Source organism: Sturnira hondurensis, unplaced genomic scaffold (genome assembly GCF_014824575.4).
Source record: "Sturnira hondurensis isolate 20B ecotype Veracruz unplaced genomic scaffold, ASM1482457v3 Scaffold0014384, whole genome shotgun sequence".
In the NCBI taxonomy this organism is placed as follows: domain Eukaryota; kingdom Metazoa; phylum Chordata; class Mammalia; order Chiroptera; family Phyllostomidae; genus Sturnira; species Sturnira hondurensis.
The window spans coordinates 3663509-3681340 of record NW_028087015.1 but is presented as its reverse complement, the minus strand read 5'-3'; the positions used below and the strand labels follow the sequence as shown (position 1 = coordinate 3681340).

Below are 17832 nucleotides of genomic sequence, written 5' to 3'. Positions count from 1 at the left end.
GCCCTGACTGAGTCAGGTATTGCACGTTGTAAAAATTCTGTGGCACACTGATTGAAAATCACTGGCATACTCTCTTAAAAGAGTCACAGAATGATGCAATTATATTTATAAAAAGGGTTATAAGTATGTACCTCTGTATACATGAATAAAAGCTGAGAATTAGTAAAATAAAAGTACTTTTGTTCATTATTTTGATTTTCAAGTTAAAGTACTTGATTCCTCCAGATGCCGAGTGATAGAGATGAACACTTTCATCTCAAAACAATTTTCACTCATTGCAGAAAAGATACTTTTCAATGAATCTTCTGTATAGATGAATGAGGACGATTTGTCATTAAACTTTTTAAATTTTACTGTAATACTAAATTGAGAATGAAAAACTGTAGAAGTCCTTCCTCTAATATTAAAAAAAGAATAAAAAACAAAAATAACCAGAAAAGTTCTCTCTTCAGACTTTATATGAAATGTGTAACAACCTACCCGTACACAAACCCCAAATATGTGTGACAAGACAGAGACCAAGTTAGTTTAAACTGAAATAGGCATCTGAAGAGCTAGTTCAGCGATCTAGACATCAGATGTTAAAACCCCAACTACAAAAATCTGAGGTAGACACAAAGGGCAGAAAAGGCAAACCCGTGAGCCTGCAGGGTTGGGACTGGGGTGGGCTCCTCCACCGCTGCCTTCCGTACTCAGGGACCCCGAGGCTCCCCATCTCTGGGAGGCTGCACTCCCTTCTCCTCCTTGTCTACTCACCCAAGACTCTGGGCCATTTCAGAAGCTTATTTTTAATGCAGTCTCCCTCTCTACTTTGTCTCTATTATTCTCTTCTTTGTTTTCCTGTTTTAAAGATCTTGTATGACCTTTGGATTCTGACTAGAGCTGCTTTTCTGCCTATACAACTTTTTTCCTTTGGATTTTTGGTTCTGGATTCTCATTTTTAAGGCAATACATTAGACTTCGGTACAGTAACTCTATTAGGTGGTATTACCTCTGTTAAGTGTGCCTGGAAAAGTTCATATAATTTCAGGCTCTGTCTGAGGTTTGTAGGCCCAAAAGAGAAAAGCTAGAATAAGTAATCTGTTACTATAAAACAAGTATATTAGGTCTGAAAGAAGAGATAATCTAACTTTTCCTATAAGTAATCTACCTTGCGGTGGGAATGCTAGTAATTCAACAATTTACTAGTCAGACCACACAATACACTGAGTCTACTTTCCTATTAGTTTTTCTATTAAAGATTATTATTTAACTCCTAGAACTTGAAAAGCAAACTAACTTCTAATTTATAAAATAGCTGAGGTGTTAAAATATATATATTAAATGCTCTATAGAAACTATAAAGTGACAACACCTGATTTGTAGAATCTACCCCCCAAAGCCAAATTGGCACTGCCAAATGCCATAAATGCGGTAAATAATGTCTCTATGAATATGTTTGCTCTAGTATGAATGAAACTGCACTCATTAACCATGATAAGTGTTGCTCATTAATTCTCTTGATCTATTTATTTAAGCAGTTAATTGTTAAAAGAGTTGATATATAAATTTACAGGTAGCTGATGAAGGTTTTGAAAGACCTGAAGGAATTTTTAGTGTGACATGTGAGTATATAAATCTTATTAACCAATTAATTTTTTAGATAAGGCAATAAATACTATTTTGCGAACACAAATATTTAAGCTCCAACTTCATACAGATGAAGACAAATATGTATGCAAAGAATTTAGACATATATCCCATGAAAAGATTCACTGATGTTCTGAAACTTAAAATTCTAGAATATATAAAAGGCAGGGGTGTTATTTATTTATTCTTGATTTGCTCCAAAAAGAAAATTTAAAGTGACTAAATGTTGATTTTATTTTGATTCCTGAAAAGAAGGACTTCTGTTATTTTACTGAAACACTTAAGCATCCAACTCCAATTGAGGAAAAGAGTGTTAAACTGGACTACACGGGAAACAATGTAATCCATCCTAGAGTCACAGTCCTGATTTTTAAAAAATGATGTTTAAAGTAATACCTTTTCCTTTTTTTTTTCAACTTGGTTTTCTCTTTGCTTTTTTCTTTTTTCTTCTCCTCCTCTTCATTTATTCCTGTATTGATGGGAAAGAATTAGGTCACCATAGGTCTATGTACAGATATGTTTACATTTTTTGATTTTGGTTGATGATTTTCACTGGTTAGGATATTAGACATTCCTTGTATCAATTTTCCCTTTCTTGATTTTTTAAAAACTGAAGTATAACTGACATATAATGTGATATTAGCATTAGGTGTACAAGATACTAATTCAATATCTGAAATTATAGCAAAATGATCACTACAATAAATCTACTTTACGTCTGTCACCATAAATACTTACAAAAATAGTTCTTTTGATAAAAAAACATTTAAGATCTACCTTATAAGCTTTCAAATATACAATACAGTAATATTAACTATAACCACCATGTTGCACATTACATTGCCATTACTTATTTATTTCACAACGGGAAGTTTGTACCTTCTGACCCCTTCACCCATCTTACCTCTACCCCCAACCCTGCCTCCGGCAACCATCCATCTGTGCTCAGTATCTATGAGCTTAACATTTTGCTTTTTTTCCCTTTAGATCACACATACAAGTGACATCATATGGTATTTGTATTTTTCTGACTTATTTCATTTAGCATAATGCCTTCAAGATCCATTGACTATTTTTATTATATGCTTTTTATGAAAATTTCAAATACTAATAAGTACACTGAGTAAAAAAATTCTAGTACTTTAATGTTAATTCCTGTAGCAAATCAATTTTTGATTGGGTACCATTCCGAGCCTTAAAAAACAAAACTATACAATCAAGTACAGTTTTTTAATTTTCTTTTCCACACAAAATTGGGGTCATGGGATCCTAGGATCAGGATTCTAGGGTCACAGGATGATAACAGCAGATACTATTTATGTGATTGGTGTCCTGGAAGGAGAGGGTCCACACTGTTCTCTAACTTACTTTTTTTTTGCACACAATTTGGTGTGCATTCTTCTAGGCTTTCTTTCTCCCTATATAACCAAATGCACACATACAATCACTTATACAAACTTTGCTACATAAAGTCCTATATTTTTTTCTCTTTTGTCTACGGCCACACCATTCTGAAAATGCTTGATTTTGTCAGTTTTTAAAAAAATAAACATCCTTTATTAGGTTGATGAAAATCCCTAGTTTGCTGACAATTTCTATCAGAAATGGAAACTGGACTTCCTCAAATAATTTCTTAAAATATTATAATTATCATATAGGAGTTTTTAGTCTGTTAAAATGGAAAATTACATTGACTGATTTTTGAATGTGAAATAAAATCTCATATCCTGGGATACACTATACTTGGTCAAAACATAGTTATCATGTTTACATATTAATGGACTTGATTTGCTAAAATCATTTTAACTGCTTAAAATTCTCTTTGTACCTATATTTATGTGAGTCTAGTTTTCTTGTAGATAAAATACAGTTTTATCAGGGTACTGCTGGTTTTAAAAACTGAGTTGAAAACTATTCCTTCCTATTTAATTTGGGTAAGATTTTATGCAGAAATGGTATTATTTCTCCCTTTAAATATTTGGGAAAGTTCATGAAAGAAGCCAATCAGCTATGGACGTTTCTAAACTGAACATTTAACTTCTTTAATAAAATGCAGGCCATTTTTTCCTTTTTTTCTTTTTGAAGGTTTTGGCACTCTGCGTCTTTCCCACGTCCATTTTATCTAAGCTGTTGAATTGACTGGCACTAGGTCGTTTATAACATTACCTTATTTCAGTATCTGTGTACTCTGTCGTATTGTCACTTTTTAAATTTCTGATATCGATAATTAATGACTTTTTAAAATCTGATGTTTGAATAACAAATTTTCAATTTTACAGATTTTTTTTAAAAAAATAGCTTTTGGTTTCATTGACTTTTTTCTATTTTTCTGTTTTCCATCTTGTTATTTCACTTCTATTATTTCCTTTCTTCTGCCCACTTTGGGTGTCATTTACTCTTCTTCTTTTTGTGTGTTATAGTAGAAGCTGAAAGCCATGACTTTGAGACATTTCGTCTTTTCTGATACAGGCATTTAGTACTGTGAGTCTGCCTGTACGTGGTGCTTTAGGGCCTTCCATAAATGCTGTGTTATGGTTTTATTCTCATCCAGTTCAAAATATTTTCTAACTTCCTTTTGTTTTCTTTTTTTTTCTTTGACCCAGGGTTATTTAGAAGTGTGTTAAATTACAAATATTTGGAAAATTTCTAGGAAGTTATCTTACTGATTTTTAATTTAACTTTTTTGTGGATAGAGAATATACTCTGAATAACTAGAACCATTAAAATTTCTTGAGACTTGAATTACAGCACAGAATTAGGTCCATCTTGGTAGATGTTCTGCATGTACTTGAAAAAAATGTACATTTTGTTGTTTGGTGAGGTGTTCTATAATTGCTAAATATGTTGGATTGGTTTACAATGTTATTCAAGTCTTCTATATCTTTTCTGATATAATGTATATTTGTTCTATCAATTATCGAGAGATGTGTGTGGAAACTTCCAACTATAATTGTAAATTTGTGTATCCACGAAAATTTTCCCTGGTAGTTCTATCAGGGGTTTGCTTCATAAATTTTGAATTTTGTTTTTAGGCGTGTAAACACTTAGTATTTATATGTCCTCTTGGTTAACTGACACTTCTATCATCATGGAAAAAACCCTCTTTATCCATAGTACTATTCTTTGTACTTGATCCGACATTAAAATAGGTACTTTAGCCCTGGCAGATGTGGTTCAGTGGACTGAGCACTGGACTGCAAAGCATAGAGTCACAGGTTTGATTTCCAGTCAGGGCACATGCCTGGGTTATGGGCCAGGACCCCAGTAGGGGGCGTGTGAGAGGCAATCACACATTGATGTTTCTCTCTCTTTCTCCCTCCCTTCCCCACTCTCTAAAAATAAAGACATAAAATCTTTAAAATATTTACTGTAGCTGTCTCTTGAATAGTTGTCTTTTTTTTGGAAGCTATAATAAATTCAGAATGACTAATTGCAAACATGTTAAAAAGATAAAAGATTGTGAGAAACTAAGCAAAGTAAACAGTAGCTATGGGGATCATTTCCTTGTCCATTTAGGGATGATGAATAAGGAGTTACAGATAAGATTACATAGAGATGAGTAATCAACAAAACAAGCAAGCAAAATATAACCAGAGACATTGAAATTAAGAACAAACTGACAATAACCAGAGGGGAGGAGGAGGGGATAATGGGGGGGGGAAGGTAAAAGGGTTTTCAGGAAAAACTATATAGGACACAAGGACAAAACCAAAGAGGGTAGGATCAAGGGTGGGAATTGGGGATGGCTGGGGTTGGGGAAAGTTGTGGGGGGAAAATGCAGACAACTGTACTTGAACAACAATAAAAAATGTTGGGGAAAAAGATTACATAGAGAAATTAGTTCTAATAAAAACAAAATAATTCTAGACTTGAAGAAATACTTGTTCTGAGCCATGCACCCTTAGGAGCTAGCAGTACTGACAATAGGGTAAGAGAATGCAAGCCCCGGAGACAAGATGCAAGCCCCGGAGACAACAGTTGGTTTTAGAGAGTTCAGTGCTTCTACACTACAGCTCTGAAAACTACCCGACCTCTATTCTTCAAGGTTCTTTCTGAGACAGGATGTTAAAATGTACATGGGCATAGCAGGAAACAGAATGAGTTTCTGCAAAATAATAATTTCTTGGAAAAGGATACAACTAGCCTTATAAGTACAAATTAGAAGACAAGAGGGTGCCATGTACTTTAGCCTTAAATTTTGTAATGATCAGCAAGAGTGGTGGTGGTCTCTTATGCAACAGACAGGTGCTGGAGGTTAGGATCCAGCGCTTACACAGAGATTTGGGGGTAGAATGGAAGATCTGTCCTAATAGTACAAGCAGGCTCAGCTACTATATCTTTGTTTGCAAACCTGTCACCAGGCTTGTAGCTACTCCAGCTACTTTTAAATAGCTGTGTAGGCAGTTTCAAACCTGGGTCCATTAATCTAAATTTCTAATTCCCTCTTGCATCTTCCAACTACTTAGCAAATAGCTGTCTTTAAAAAAGTATACTTTGAGCCATAAATAGGCTTTACTCCAATCATTGTGTGAATTCATTTAAGCCTTATCTTCATAAAGTCTGAGACCACTATTACAGGTCATTCATTTGAATTTGACTCCAGCAGTTACAAAATGGAAGGAGAGAGACAATTATAGCAACATGAAACTACCTGATTTCGGTATTTTCTCCTACGCAATTTTCTGTGTCAACAATCTTTAAATAGCATCAATTATAAATTTAGCATAAAATTCTCTTAAACCAAACAAGCCAAGAAAACCAAACTAGACCAAAAAATCCTAATGTCATCAAAATACAAGATTTCTTTTCCAGACTAAACAAAAAGAATACTGTAAAATATTAAGGGATGAAATATGAGGACAGGACTATCTTCAAATGCCAGGCAAATTGCTGATTAATTTAAAAATCCACATTCTTGAATTTCTTGGCTTCTTTGTAAATACCAAAATTTATGCATATCCAACATAAACGGGTCTTTAGCTATTTGCTACTACCATGCACAATTTCAAAGTTTCCTCAGGAAGTTCAAAACACAGCATGGAACCTTAGCAGGGTTCCTGAGGACCTTCGTGCACAGCAGTGAGTGAGTGCAGACTCAGGACCCCTGCCGTGTGCTGACTGAGGGGCAGCTCCCTGCCCGCAGCCCCAGCGACAGACAGCATGTGCTAAGGAGGTGTGGGCCCAGGTGGTCAGAGTGTAACAGGACAACAGTACTTGCTCCCATCCACGTCGAGTCCTGCTCTCAGTGCTCTAGTTTTCACGAAAAATTGGTGTTTGTGATGTAGACTTTTGTTTGGTTTAAATGAAAGATATTACAACTTTTAAATCTTTAAATGGAAGATACTATGAAATGCATTGGGAAATAAGCAATATAATAGAAGCAAATATATATATATATGGGGCAAAACAGAAAACAGAACTTCCACAAAAATAAACTTTGAGTATTGTTTTTGTGGTGGCATTTCCCTCCCTTCCTTTTCATGATTCTATTTCATAACAGCAGAACAACTATTCACATCAGCATGCTAAGAATTCTTTGCTTTCTCTTCACTCTATTTTTATTTTGTCATTAAAACAAAGAAACAAAAAACCTTAACCATATACAAGATAGTTTTTACAAGAGTTCTCTACCTCCAAGGACCAAAGGAAGGATTCGAAGAACTTCCAGGACTATCTGAAAGACGCAGGATGAGAACTTACACTCAATGTCAGTGTTTTACCCTCATCCCTTTAGTGATCTGAGCAATATCAGAAAGTTATCAATGGAACTAAGAATACAACCTTTACATTCTCTTCCTCCAACTACTCAGGAACCAACCTATTGTTTATTTGGGTAGGGGTGGGTCACCGGGTTTGCATTAAGGTGACCATGAAAGAAAGCAGCATCCCTCTTATAAAACTTTATTATTGGAATCTGCATGATATACTGAAGGAGCACTGTGCTGGGTCAGAGTCATAAGACTTGGAAACAAGTCCTGAGCCTTTAATTGACTATGCACGAGCATATCCTTTTAAGAAGAAAAAAATGTTAGATGGAGTCTGTCATTCTCAATGTCAAGTTAGAGGAAAGCTGATTCTAATAAGGAAGGTTATCAACTACTTATTCTGGAGTTTATATGTTTACCCCTTCCCCTTCCTCCCAGGGTGAGTTTGTCCCAGGTCTTCTGATTGAAAAATCACCTCTAGAATAGACCACTCCACTACTCAGGATGGGAGTGTACTTTACCCTTCAAGACTGACATGATAAGGAAAATATAAAGGTAAGAACAGACAGATGGATGATCTTGAATGTCAGCAACTGCATGTTATATTGAAAACACCAGAGGACTAGGAGTCAAGACACCTAGATCTTGGTACTGATTTGGAGAGGTTACCTGTCTTCCTTTTCTTCTTTTTAAAACTGGGTATTTAAACTATGTGTTCTCTAAGATCCCTCCCAATTCAAAAATTCTGCGCATTAATTTTTTAAAAACCAGGGCAGTTTATTTTTTTAATTTGTTATAAAAATTATATTTTATTGATTATGCTATTACAGTTGTCCTGATTTTTCCCCCTTTGCCCCCTTTTACTCAGCAACCCCTACTACCTTAGGCAATACCCCCACCATTCTTCATGTCCATGGGTCATTCATGTAAGTTCTTTGGCTACTCCATTTCCCACGCTGCACTTTATATCCCAAGGCTATTCTATAACCACCTATTTGTACTTCTTTTTTTCCCCCAAAATTTTTATTTAATTATTTTTCAAGTAGTGTTCTGTCTATTACTCCCATCCCATCCTACCTCCTGTGCTCCGCCCCCTCCCATTTCCACCCTTCTCAGTTGTTGTCCATGTATCCTTTATATAGGTTCCTCTAAATCCCTCCCTTATTTCCCCTGAAATTCCCTCCCCTCTCCCCTCTGGTCACTGTCAGCCTGTTCTCTATTTCAGTGTCTTTGGTTATATTTTGCTTGCTTGTTTGTTTTGCTGTTTAGCTTCCTGTTAAAGGTGAGATCATATGGTATTTGTCCTTCAACACCTGGCTTATTTCACTCAGCATAATGCTTTCCAGTTCCATCCACGATGTTGCAAAAGGTAGGAGCTCCTTCTTTCTTTCTGCAGCATAGAATTCCATTGTGTATATGTACCATACTTTTTTGATCAACTCATTTACTGATGGGCACCTAGGTTGCTTCCAACTCTTGGCTATTGTAAATTGTGCTGCTATGAACATTGGGGTGCATATGTGCTTTGGGATTGGTGTTTTAGGGTTCTTAGGATACAATCCTAGCAGTGGAACTGCTGGGTCAAAAGGCAAGTCCAATTTTAGTTTTCTGAGAAAATTCCATACTGTTTTCCATAATGGTTGTACCAGTCTGCAATCCCACCAACAGTGGACCAGAGTCCCCTTTTCCCCACACCCTCTCCAATATTTGTTGTTTATTGCTTTGTTTATGATGGCCAGGGCAGTTTAGACGGATGGGATAGAAGGTGCCCTTGTGGAAAGGACAGGCTTGGGCTTTCTCTCCTGGAAACTTCAGTTCCACTCCATGCGGTTTGGCTGCTCACTTTACTAGCCGGGGATCCCCCTTCACCAGCACCCTAGGCATTCCCTTCTCATCACTTTCATTTCCTATGGCCCATGACTTCCTTTTTGGGTCTACTCCCTGACTTCTGTAGGAAACCTCTGGAATAAGGGTATGTGAGAGGTAAATTTTCTGAAACTTGGATAATTTGGTTGGGTGTATCATTCTAACTTGGATATAAGTTTCCTTCAAAAATCTGAAAGCATTAGTCACACCTACTAGCTTACAAGTACAGCTTTAGAGAATACAAAGCTATTCCAGCTCCTGACTTTACCTACGACCTGTCTTAACCTTGGCTCTGGCAAGTTTGAATTATGTTCTCCTTGTTTCCTATGGTATGGAGTTTCATGATTTTGTGCCTTTGTGTGGATCTATTTTTAATACTGTGCTTGGTACTTGCTGAATCTTTTCATCTGGAAACTAATGTCCTTTAGTTCTTGGAAATATTTTCTGTTTTCTCTTTTTGTGACTCATTTGAAAGAATTATTTCCTAAACCGATCCTTCAATTGTCTTACCTTTTTCTCTTGTTTTGCTAAGATTTTTCATCTTTATCACATTTTTATGTCTGTTTCTTTTGAATTTCTAAAAGTTCTTTTGGTTTTTTTGTGTTCTTTTTATAGTACCTTATTCATGTTTTATGGCTGCTGTACCTTATCCTTCCATAAAACTGGATATTAATTACTTCTCTTAGGTTTTCCTATCCCTTCACCGACTACAATCTTCAAGTTGATTTTTTTCATTTGTCGGATTTGGCATTTGTATTTCAGGCTAGAGTCTTTCCTCAGAAACTCAGTGCTCCTTCGTTGTCAAAAAGACGACCAGAAGCTTTCAGCAAGCAGAGTCTGGAAATCTGGACTTCACCAGAAATCTGGCCAGGCCATGTTCTCGAAGAATCTTGACGTCAATATCTTTATTACCTTCTTCTTAGATGAGTCAGAGTCCCCAGAGGTGAATTTCAAATCTCAGTCCTAGGTGATACGTGTCTGGGAACCAAACAGTGGAGACCGCCAAAAGGGTCTCACCATTCTGCGTGTACTCCTAACCTACTGCGGGCTCGCCTGTGTTTGGCACGTCCCTATTTAAGGAGCCTTTGTCTCACCCTGTCTGGAAAATTGAGCTGATAGTAATCGATGGGGAGGTCACCTGGCTTCAGAGTAAGAGGAAGGAACTGGGCATCTAACTACTACAGATTTTTCAACCAATCCCTCTGTTTTTAGTCTTTCATAATTCCTCAATTACAAAGGTATCTAAGGATACTCATTATCAAATCTTTAGGAGGTTTCAAAGTGCCTATCAGGTAACTGCTCAGATTTCTTCTGTTTCACTGTTAAAGGATGTATCTTTCTCAAGTATGCAGTCCGTTATCACTAAAAGACCAGCATTCCAGTGAAACTCTGTCACTATTGCTTCCTATCCCATTTTCTTTGCCTTTGTCAGTTTATGTCTTCAAAAAAAATCTTCTACTCTCATTTCGGGGATGTTACAGGAGGGATGTCCTCACCCTGGAGCCATGCACACACACGCAGGGGACCTGTGTTTGTCCTCTCTGCCCTCTCACTCTCCTGGTATCCTGACATCTGCCCCCTTCACTTCCTTTCACCAGATAGAACAGGGAAAGCTTACAAATTTCTAAAGTGTTTATTGTTATCTGCTGACCTAAATGAGTTTAAACTTCCTGCATCTCTCTCATCCCATGCCTAAACCCATATTCAGATAGTGTATTTTGCTTTTGTGTGACACCTATCATGTGACATTTTGTAGTTTACAAAGTATTTCCACAGACAACCTCACATTTAATCCCTAAAACCTCACTGCAAAGATAGGCCATTTTACACACAAGATGGGAAAGAAATGGTTAAACAGGTCTGTAATCTCTTTTCCTTGGGGAGGGAGAGGAAGAGGCTCCTAGGAAAGGAATTTTTTTATACAAGCGCTAATTTGTTACCTCCTGGAAACAAATACATGGTATCTGCTGGCTACAGAAGCCTTTTTGGGAGGGAAGAGGGCAGCGAAATTTATTTTCTCACAGTTCTGAAAGCTAGAAGTCCATGATCAAGACGTGGGCAAGAGAATCCTTGTTTACAGACTGCTTACAGCAGAAGGTACCTAGTTCGTCTAAGATTGCTTACGGTTAACAATCCTGGAATGGACAGATTTATGGGCATGGCTCCCTGGAAAATGTAATTATCCAGGCAAAATGGAGATGTTTTATGATTAAAGTGACTTCTTTTGTGTAAGTACTGTGGAAACTTCTTGTGTTAATTCTGGCTGGAGTGGGTTTCGAAGTAGGAAACACCCAGGGAGCTGCACTGGCCATCCCAGAACCCTGCTGCTTTGCCTGTGCCTCGTGGTCACTTATACACCTATATTCTCAGTAAAGCCGGATACTGGCTGAGATCTCTGATTTGGATCAGTGCGATTTAACAACCCAGTCTCCTGTGTTGTTCTGCAAGGAAACTGAGGTTTCGAGTGGTAAAGTGACTTGCGGAAAGTCACATGCTAAAAAATGGCCAAACAGGGCTAGAAACCAAGTGTTAAATCACACTTTTCCCCCATGGGACATATCATAGTGTGATGGAACAGCAACAAAACCTGGGTCTGGAGTAAAAACAGACTTGCCTGTGGTCCTGTAACTGACCAGCAGTTTCATTTTGGGCAATTTACTTACAATGTTCAAAGCCTATTTCCTTGCCTATGCAGGAGTCCTTACATAAAACAGAAAAGATGTCTTACTGATAAATACAACAGAAAGACAGATGAACACGACATAGTAGAACATTTAGGAACACTTTGAGAGGATGAAGAGGAAAAAAGCACCGCTTACTTTTTTCTTGTAATGCCTGCAATTTATTCAGTTCCTCATTCTCTTCATCACTCTCCTCACTGCTCGTACTGCTGACATCCAAAACTATGTCCCTTTTGGGGTCTACTCGGAGAAAATTGCGGCATTCAAAAGTCAGGTGACCAGCTAAGTAAAACCAAAAAATATGAATGACAAAATGATAGATACATTATATATATATTTTTATTGCCCCAAGGCAAGCAACAAATTACAATTTTAATAATATAATATAATGTTTAGCTTCAAGTTTTAATCAGCGGGTGGCAGTTCACTCTCCCTGACTACAATGCTCAGAGAACTTTTTTCTTTTTTCATCAGGGCTTCTATTTTAATAAGTATTTTTTCCTGAGTACTGAATCACTGTATTCCCCCTTTTGATGTAATGCATTTTCTCTTTTATGTACTAAAGAAAACATTCTCGTATTTAGGATTTTATATTTAATTCCTTTCATATACTGCTTTCTTTTCATCTTTTGTACTGTACTCATGTAACTGCAGAGCCTTCACATATTTAAAGGCACCATAATAACATACTAAATGTGGTCCTCTAAAAAATACACCCGAATATGTGCTTCTGACTTTCTTCACCCCCGTAAGATTCCTTCTCTAAGAAAACTACAACAGTTGTCTACTTACAGCATGATGCCATTTTTTAAAACATCAAGTATTACAAACACCAGAAAAGTGCAGGAAATAACGTAATCGATACCCAAGTACCCAGCACCCGCCCATTACCATTCTGTCATATTCACCTACAGTTTTTGTAAAGGAAATGCTCGCCTGCCTGCGCACGCACCACGAAGCTGGAGAGCTTGTCCCATCCTTTGGAACCTGGACTTCACCCCACTCCCATCCTCTGTCTGCAGTAGTTGCTATACAGAGGCTGGTGTCTCTCTTTACTGAACACCATGTTATATTATTGTTTTCTAAAACATAAACTCAATTTTGCTTACTTCTCACTCTGCAACTTGTTCCTGCCACTTGATGTTAATTGCGTGATTTATCTGTGTTAATGGTAGATGACATTATCTCATTTTACCTGATGAATAATGTTGCCTTGGATAAAAATATTTATTTACCCTATCCACTACTGATAGAGTGCCAGGCTGCTTCCAGCCGTGGCTATTCTAAATAATGCTGACACACGCGGCAGCTCACGGCTCTTCCTGCACACACAGCACGGTTCCTCCAAAGCAGCAGCTTTCTTTTTTTTTTTTTTTTTACTATGGCTGAATGATGGTAAAAAATTACAATGCAACCAAATACATTCACATACATATTCATATACAATGACACACTACGACACGACAATCCAAACAAAAGTTACACGAAGCATCACTATACTTGATATTCAGAAATACCATTTCTGATGGTAACCATATAATTGATTTCACAACCCACAGATGGTAGATGATTCACCACAGGTCTGTGCTAGGGTTCATTTCTAGGTCTCCCTGAATTTGAGGATGAAGTCCTCTGGAAAAGTTCTAGATTCATACAAGAGCCTCTCCTGTTAGAGTCCCAATGTTGGGCACAGCCCCAGGCCTCGTTGTTCATCCCCCCCATCCTGTCATGTCGCTTTGGTTGAGTTCTAAATTTATTACACCGTTGTCAGAAAATGGGGTTGGCATGATATAAGTTCATTGGCATTTGCTGGCACTTATTTTATGGTCCACCACGGTACATTTAGGAAGAGATTCCATATGTATTTTAAAAGAATATATATTACTATTTGTTGAATAGGGTTCTATGTTTATTTCGTTCTTCAAATTTTCTCCATATTACTTTTTTGTCTAATAACTTATGATGGTGAAATTTTAAGTACCTCTATCATAGATTTATCCATTTCTCCTTGGTATAGTTTTTGCTATACATATTTCGAGATTATAAGGAAGCTGTTCAAGATCATTAATTAATCTTCTTGATTGATTGTTCTTGAATCTCTCTTTATCTTTAGTACTGCTCTTGCCTCAAAAGTCTGATATTAAAATTGTTCCATTAGTGTCTAGTGCTTTGTTGTTATTATTAGTTGCATCATATGAAGTTACAATTGTTTTGAGTAAAACAGCTGAATATCAACAATTTCAGCCTGATAGCTACCTGTTCTTTTCCTCCATCCCTTTATATGAGCATTTCTATGTAGTTTTTAGTTTTTGATTTAGTTTTATTAATAATGACATGTAGCTGGAGTTAAGGTTTTTAATTAATGTAATACCAGACCAATTTTTAATATTAATTTCCTAGCTTGAAAAAATAGTCTCTGCCTCACTGGGTGGCACCCTCGTAAATGGGATCAACACCTTATAAAAGAGACTCCCCCATGTGAGGACTGGACAAAAAGTCTGTGACCTAGAGGAGGGCCCTCATGGGACCACGGTGGCACCCGATCTCGGACCTTCAGCCCTGGCTCTGTGGGCAAGACTTGTCTGCTGTTTAGAAGCCATCCGCTGCTGGTGTTCTTAGAGCAGCCACCAGGGACTAAGACACGAGTGTGCTTTCTCTTGTAAATTTCTTGACAACAAAGACATCAACTCCTCTAAACCTTTGTTTGTTCTCACCGCTCAGGCCTGAATCTACACAGTCTGTTTCATGACGACTACTCTGCTTATTATACCAATCTTGCTAAAGTCAGCAAGCACCCTACCTGGAAAATCCAATGAACATTTCTCAGTTCGTTTCTTATAAATCTTATCTGTCACACCTGACAATGCCCTTCAATTTAAAAACAAGAACAAAAACTTTACTTCTTTGGCACTCCTGCTCCCCCCAGCACTGGACTTTCTCGGTTACTTGTCCTCAGCGTGTGCCTGTGTATGTTACTCCACGCACTGGTATTGTATTCCACAGAGAGGTGGTTATCGTTGTTCCAAAATGTGCTTATATAACAGCATGTAGGCCAAAAAATGTGAGTATGGAAAAAATGAGTGGTTATTTCTATGAACTAAAGCTGTACTTTTGGAAAGACTTGAAGTAAATGAATCGTTTTAAAAAGCAGTTTTCAAAATAGACACTGGCAAGAAAACTATAAACGATGGGGGAAAATCTAGGACAATGAGAAAACATTGCTGTTTCTCAAAGGAGCTGCCATGGTATTCTGGGGCAGACAATTCTTCATTGTCCAGGAATGTCCCATACAGTGTAAAACACTTACAATCCCTGGACCCTACATGGTAAATGCATACTGCTCTCGACCCCTATGGACAACTTTCAAAAACCATCCAGAGATTTCTAGATGGCAGTACCACCTCTAGTTGAGAACTAATGACAGAAAAACTTTGCACTCAAATTTCTTTGTATCTTAACTGCTTCCCTATATTCTTGTTTTAAAGAAACAAGCTAGAAAAGTGGAAAATGCATTTCAGATATGATTTTCACTCAAAAGACTATGTGTAATGCAAATTAGCAGACCCATAGGCAAAGAAAAGGTCATGACTATATATCAGTCGATTCGAATTTTAAGTTAAATGAAATGTTAAGGTATTTAAGCATGTTTTTATTTCCTGTTTCTGTGATCAAATGCTCAGCTAGAGTCTGCTACCACATCTGAGGCATGTGTTCCATGGAGACAGGCTTCGTGTCCTTGTAGCTTTTCAATATTCAGAAGTTGCCAACTTCAAAAAAAACCCCACCGTATGACAGAAATAACCGTTCTTCTGATTTTGCTGAGGAACTCTGCCACAAAAAACTGAGATCCATGTTCCTTACTAACATATTCACCCTCAACTTGAAACTTTTAAAACAGTGTAACTACTATTGAAAGATACTGACAAAATATGGAGTATTAACAACAATCTGAGCTCATCTGCACGGTCTCCAAACACCTTAAAAAACGGCAAATATTACTATAGCTGTTATCAAAGTCTTAGGAATTGTCACATCTATCTACAGAAATATTTGTTTATAGTACATAATTACAAATTTTGGGTATATGATTGCACAGGTTAAAGTTTGCTTTCCAGTCCATTACTCATAATGGAGATTAATAATCATTTAAATTAAATTTTGTCAGCGAGCAGAAATTCTGGGTCCAATTTTCCCAAGAGGAATAAATTCAATAAATAGGGAAATGCTTCATAAACGGTTTTACTTGCTTTTCCCTCTCACCTAGCATCTGAAAGGGTAAGTAAAGGAACAGGTACACATGTACTTTTGGGGGCACACGCTTTCTCCCGACTCCTGAGTCTATTATCCCTGTGGACTTCTATGACATCCTGGCTACTCACCAGCTCCACAGCCACCTGCCACTTAAGTCTGTAGCGGGAAAGAAAAGTGAATATGTAGGGCTGACAGATGAAGCTCTAAATCACCTTGAACATGAGCTACATAACAGGGCTAAAGGAATTTCTGTGTCCAGCGCATTGGCATCTGGGTGCTGGGATCACTGTGCCCAATGAGGAAATGATTCACAGACAATGCTATTTTTTAATGTACTTACGGTAGCCACATTTTTTACAGCCTGCTCGAACGCTATCCTTGTTGCAACCTAAAATACAATTGGACAGCATTTTAGGAGACATATAACGTAAAAACACAAAAATTTCATCATTTGAAAAACCTAAGAAAACCACTTGGAAGAAATTTTAGGGTATTTCATCCTGACCCTGAAATGTAAAATAAATAATTTACTAGATATACAGGAATATTCAATAGTCAGTTAATGTATGCTTTTCTGCTATATCTCACTTCAGTACTCAAATTAGCACTCATAAGAGAAAATTAGTCATATATTCATTCTGAGCAATGCTCAGAAATATTTACAGTATCTCTATAATTACTGGAATATGCATGTAATATAGAAGATATAAATAATGGATGAAATAAATTAAAACTGAATTTCACTGTGATAAAATTTACCATCTTACTCATTTTTGCGTACACAATTCAGTGGCATTAAATATGTTCATAATGTTGTACAACCATCACCACCATCTATTTCCAAACTTCTTCAGGATCCCAAACAGAAACTGTACCCATTGAACAATAACTGACCATTCCCCTTACCCCCAGCCCCTGGTAATCTCTATTCTATTTTCTATCTGAATTTGCCCATTCTAGGTATCTCATATGTGGAATCACACAGTGTTTGTTCTTTGTGTCTGACTTATTTTACCGCATGTTTTCAATGTTCACTCATATTATAGCACATATCAGAATGTCACCCTTTTTATGGATGAATAATATTCCACTGTATATATGTACAGTTGAAACTAACTTAACCTTACAATAAGGACTTCTATCAATCAATCAGAGGGTCAGTCAATATTACTCTATTTTCTTAATAAAGGCTGTCTTACTCTTAACCCCTTCAAATAAAGGTAGTATCTCAATGTAGCAATAAAGAGCATATAGTACAAATATAAAACAGTGCTTATTTTAAAAGAAAAATCATTTTCCCAGACATTTTAATGTTACGAAGTCAAAATATTAGTTATTTTCCCCCAACCCCAATTTTGCTTTAAAATGTACATTACTGAGTTTTTCTAGTAAAAATAGCCAGTTCTGCTATAATGCTTGTTTGAAAAATACGGATTTGTTTCAATGCAACCAATATAAGAGAGAACAGTATGAGCATAATGTAAGTTTCTGTCCATGAAAAACGCTGTTAAATGCAGAAAACTGCATCAGCTGCTCCGAGCCTCGTAGGAATACACAGCACACACAGACCAGCACAACTGCAACCACTTCTAGCGACCTCAGCTCACCGCGCGTGGTGTGAGCAGTGTCCACACACATCTGGTGCGACAACTTTCCCTCTGGTTCTGTGCCATCGCCGTCCTACTATCATTTCAGAACAA

General features: G+C 37.0%; 1 protein-coding gene across 2 annotated transcripts in view; it reads right to left on the bottom strand.

Moving 5' to 3' along the window:
* The window catches only part of SREK1IP1 (SREK1 interacting protein 1), a 32826-nt gene that overhangs the window by 5059 nt on the left and 9935 nt on the right, over nucleotides 1-17832 (bottom strand). For both annotated transcript variants that reach the window (XR_005068902.1, XM_037062868.1), the window contains exons 2-4: nucleotides 16473-16520; nucleotides 12020-12163; nucleotides 2026-2098 (exon numbers count right to left, since the gene is read on the bottom strand). Coding sequence is in view for 1 of the 2 variants with exons in the window: in XM_037062868.1 (XP_036918763.1) it covers nucleotides 2026-2098; nucleotides 12020-12163; nucleotides 16473-16520 (265 nt within the window). In the remaining variant the exon portion in view is untranslated. The remainder of the gene's footprint in view (nucleotides 1-2025; nucleotides 2099-12019; nucleotides 12164-16472; nucleotides 16521-17832) is intronic.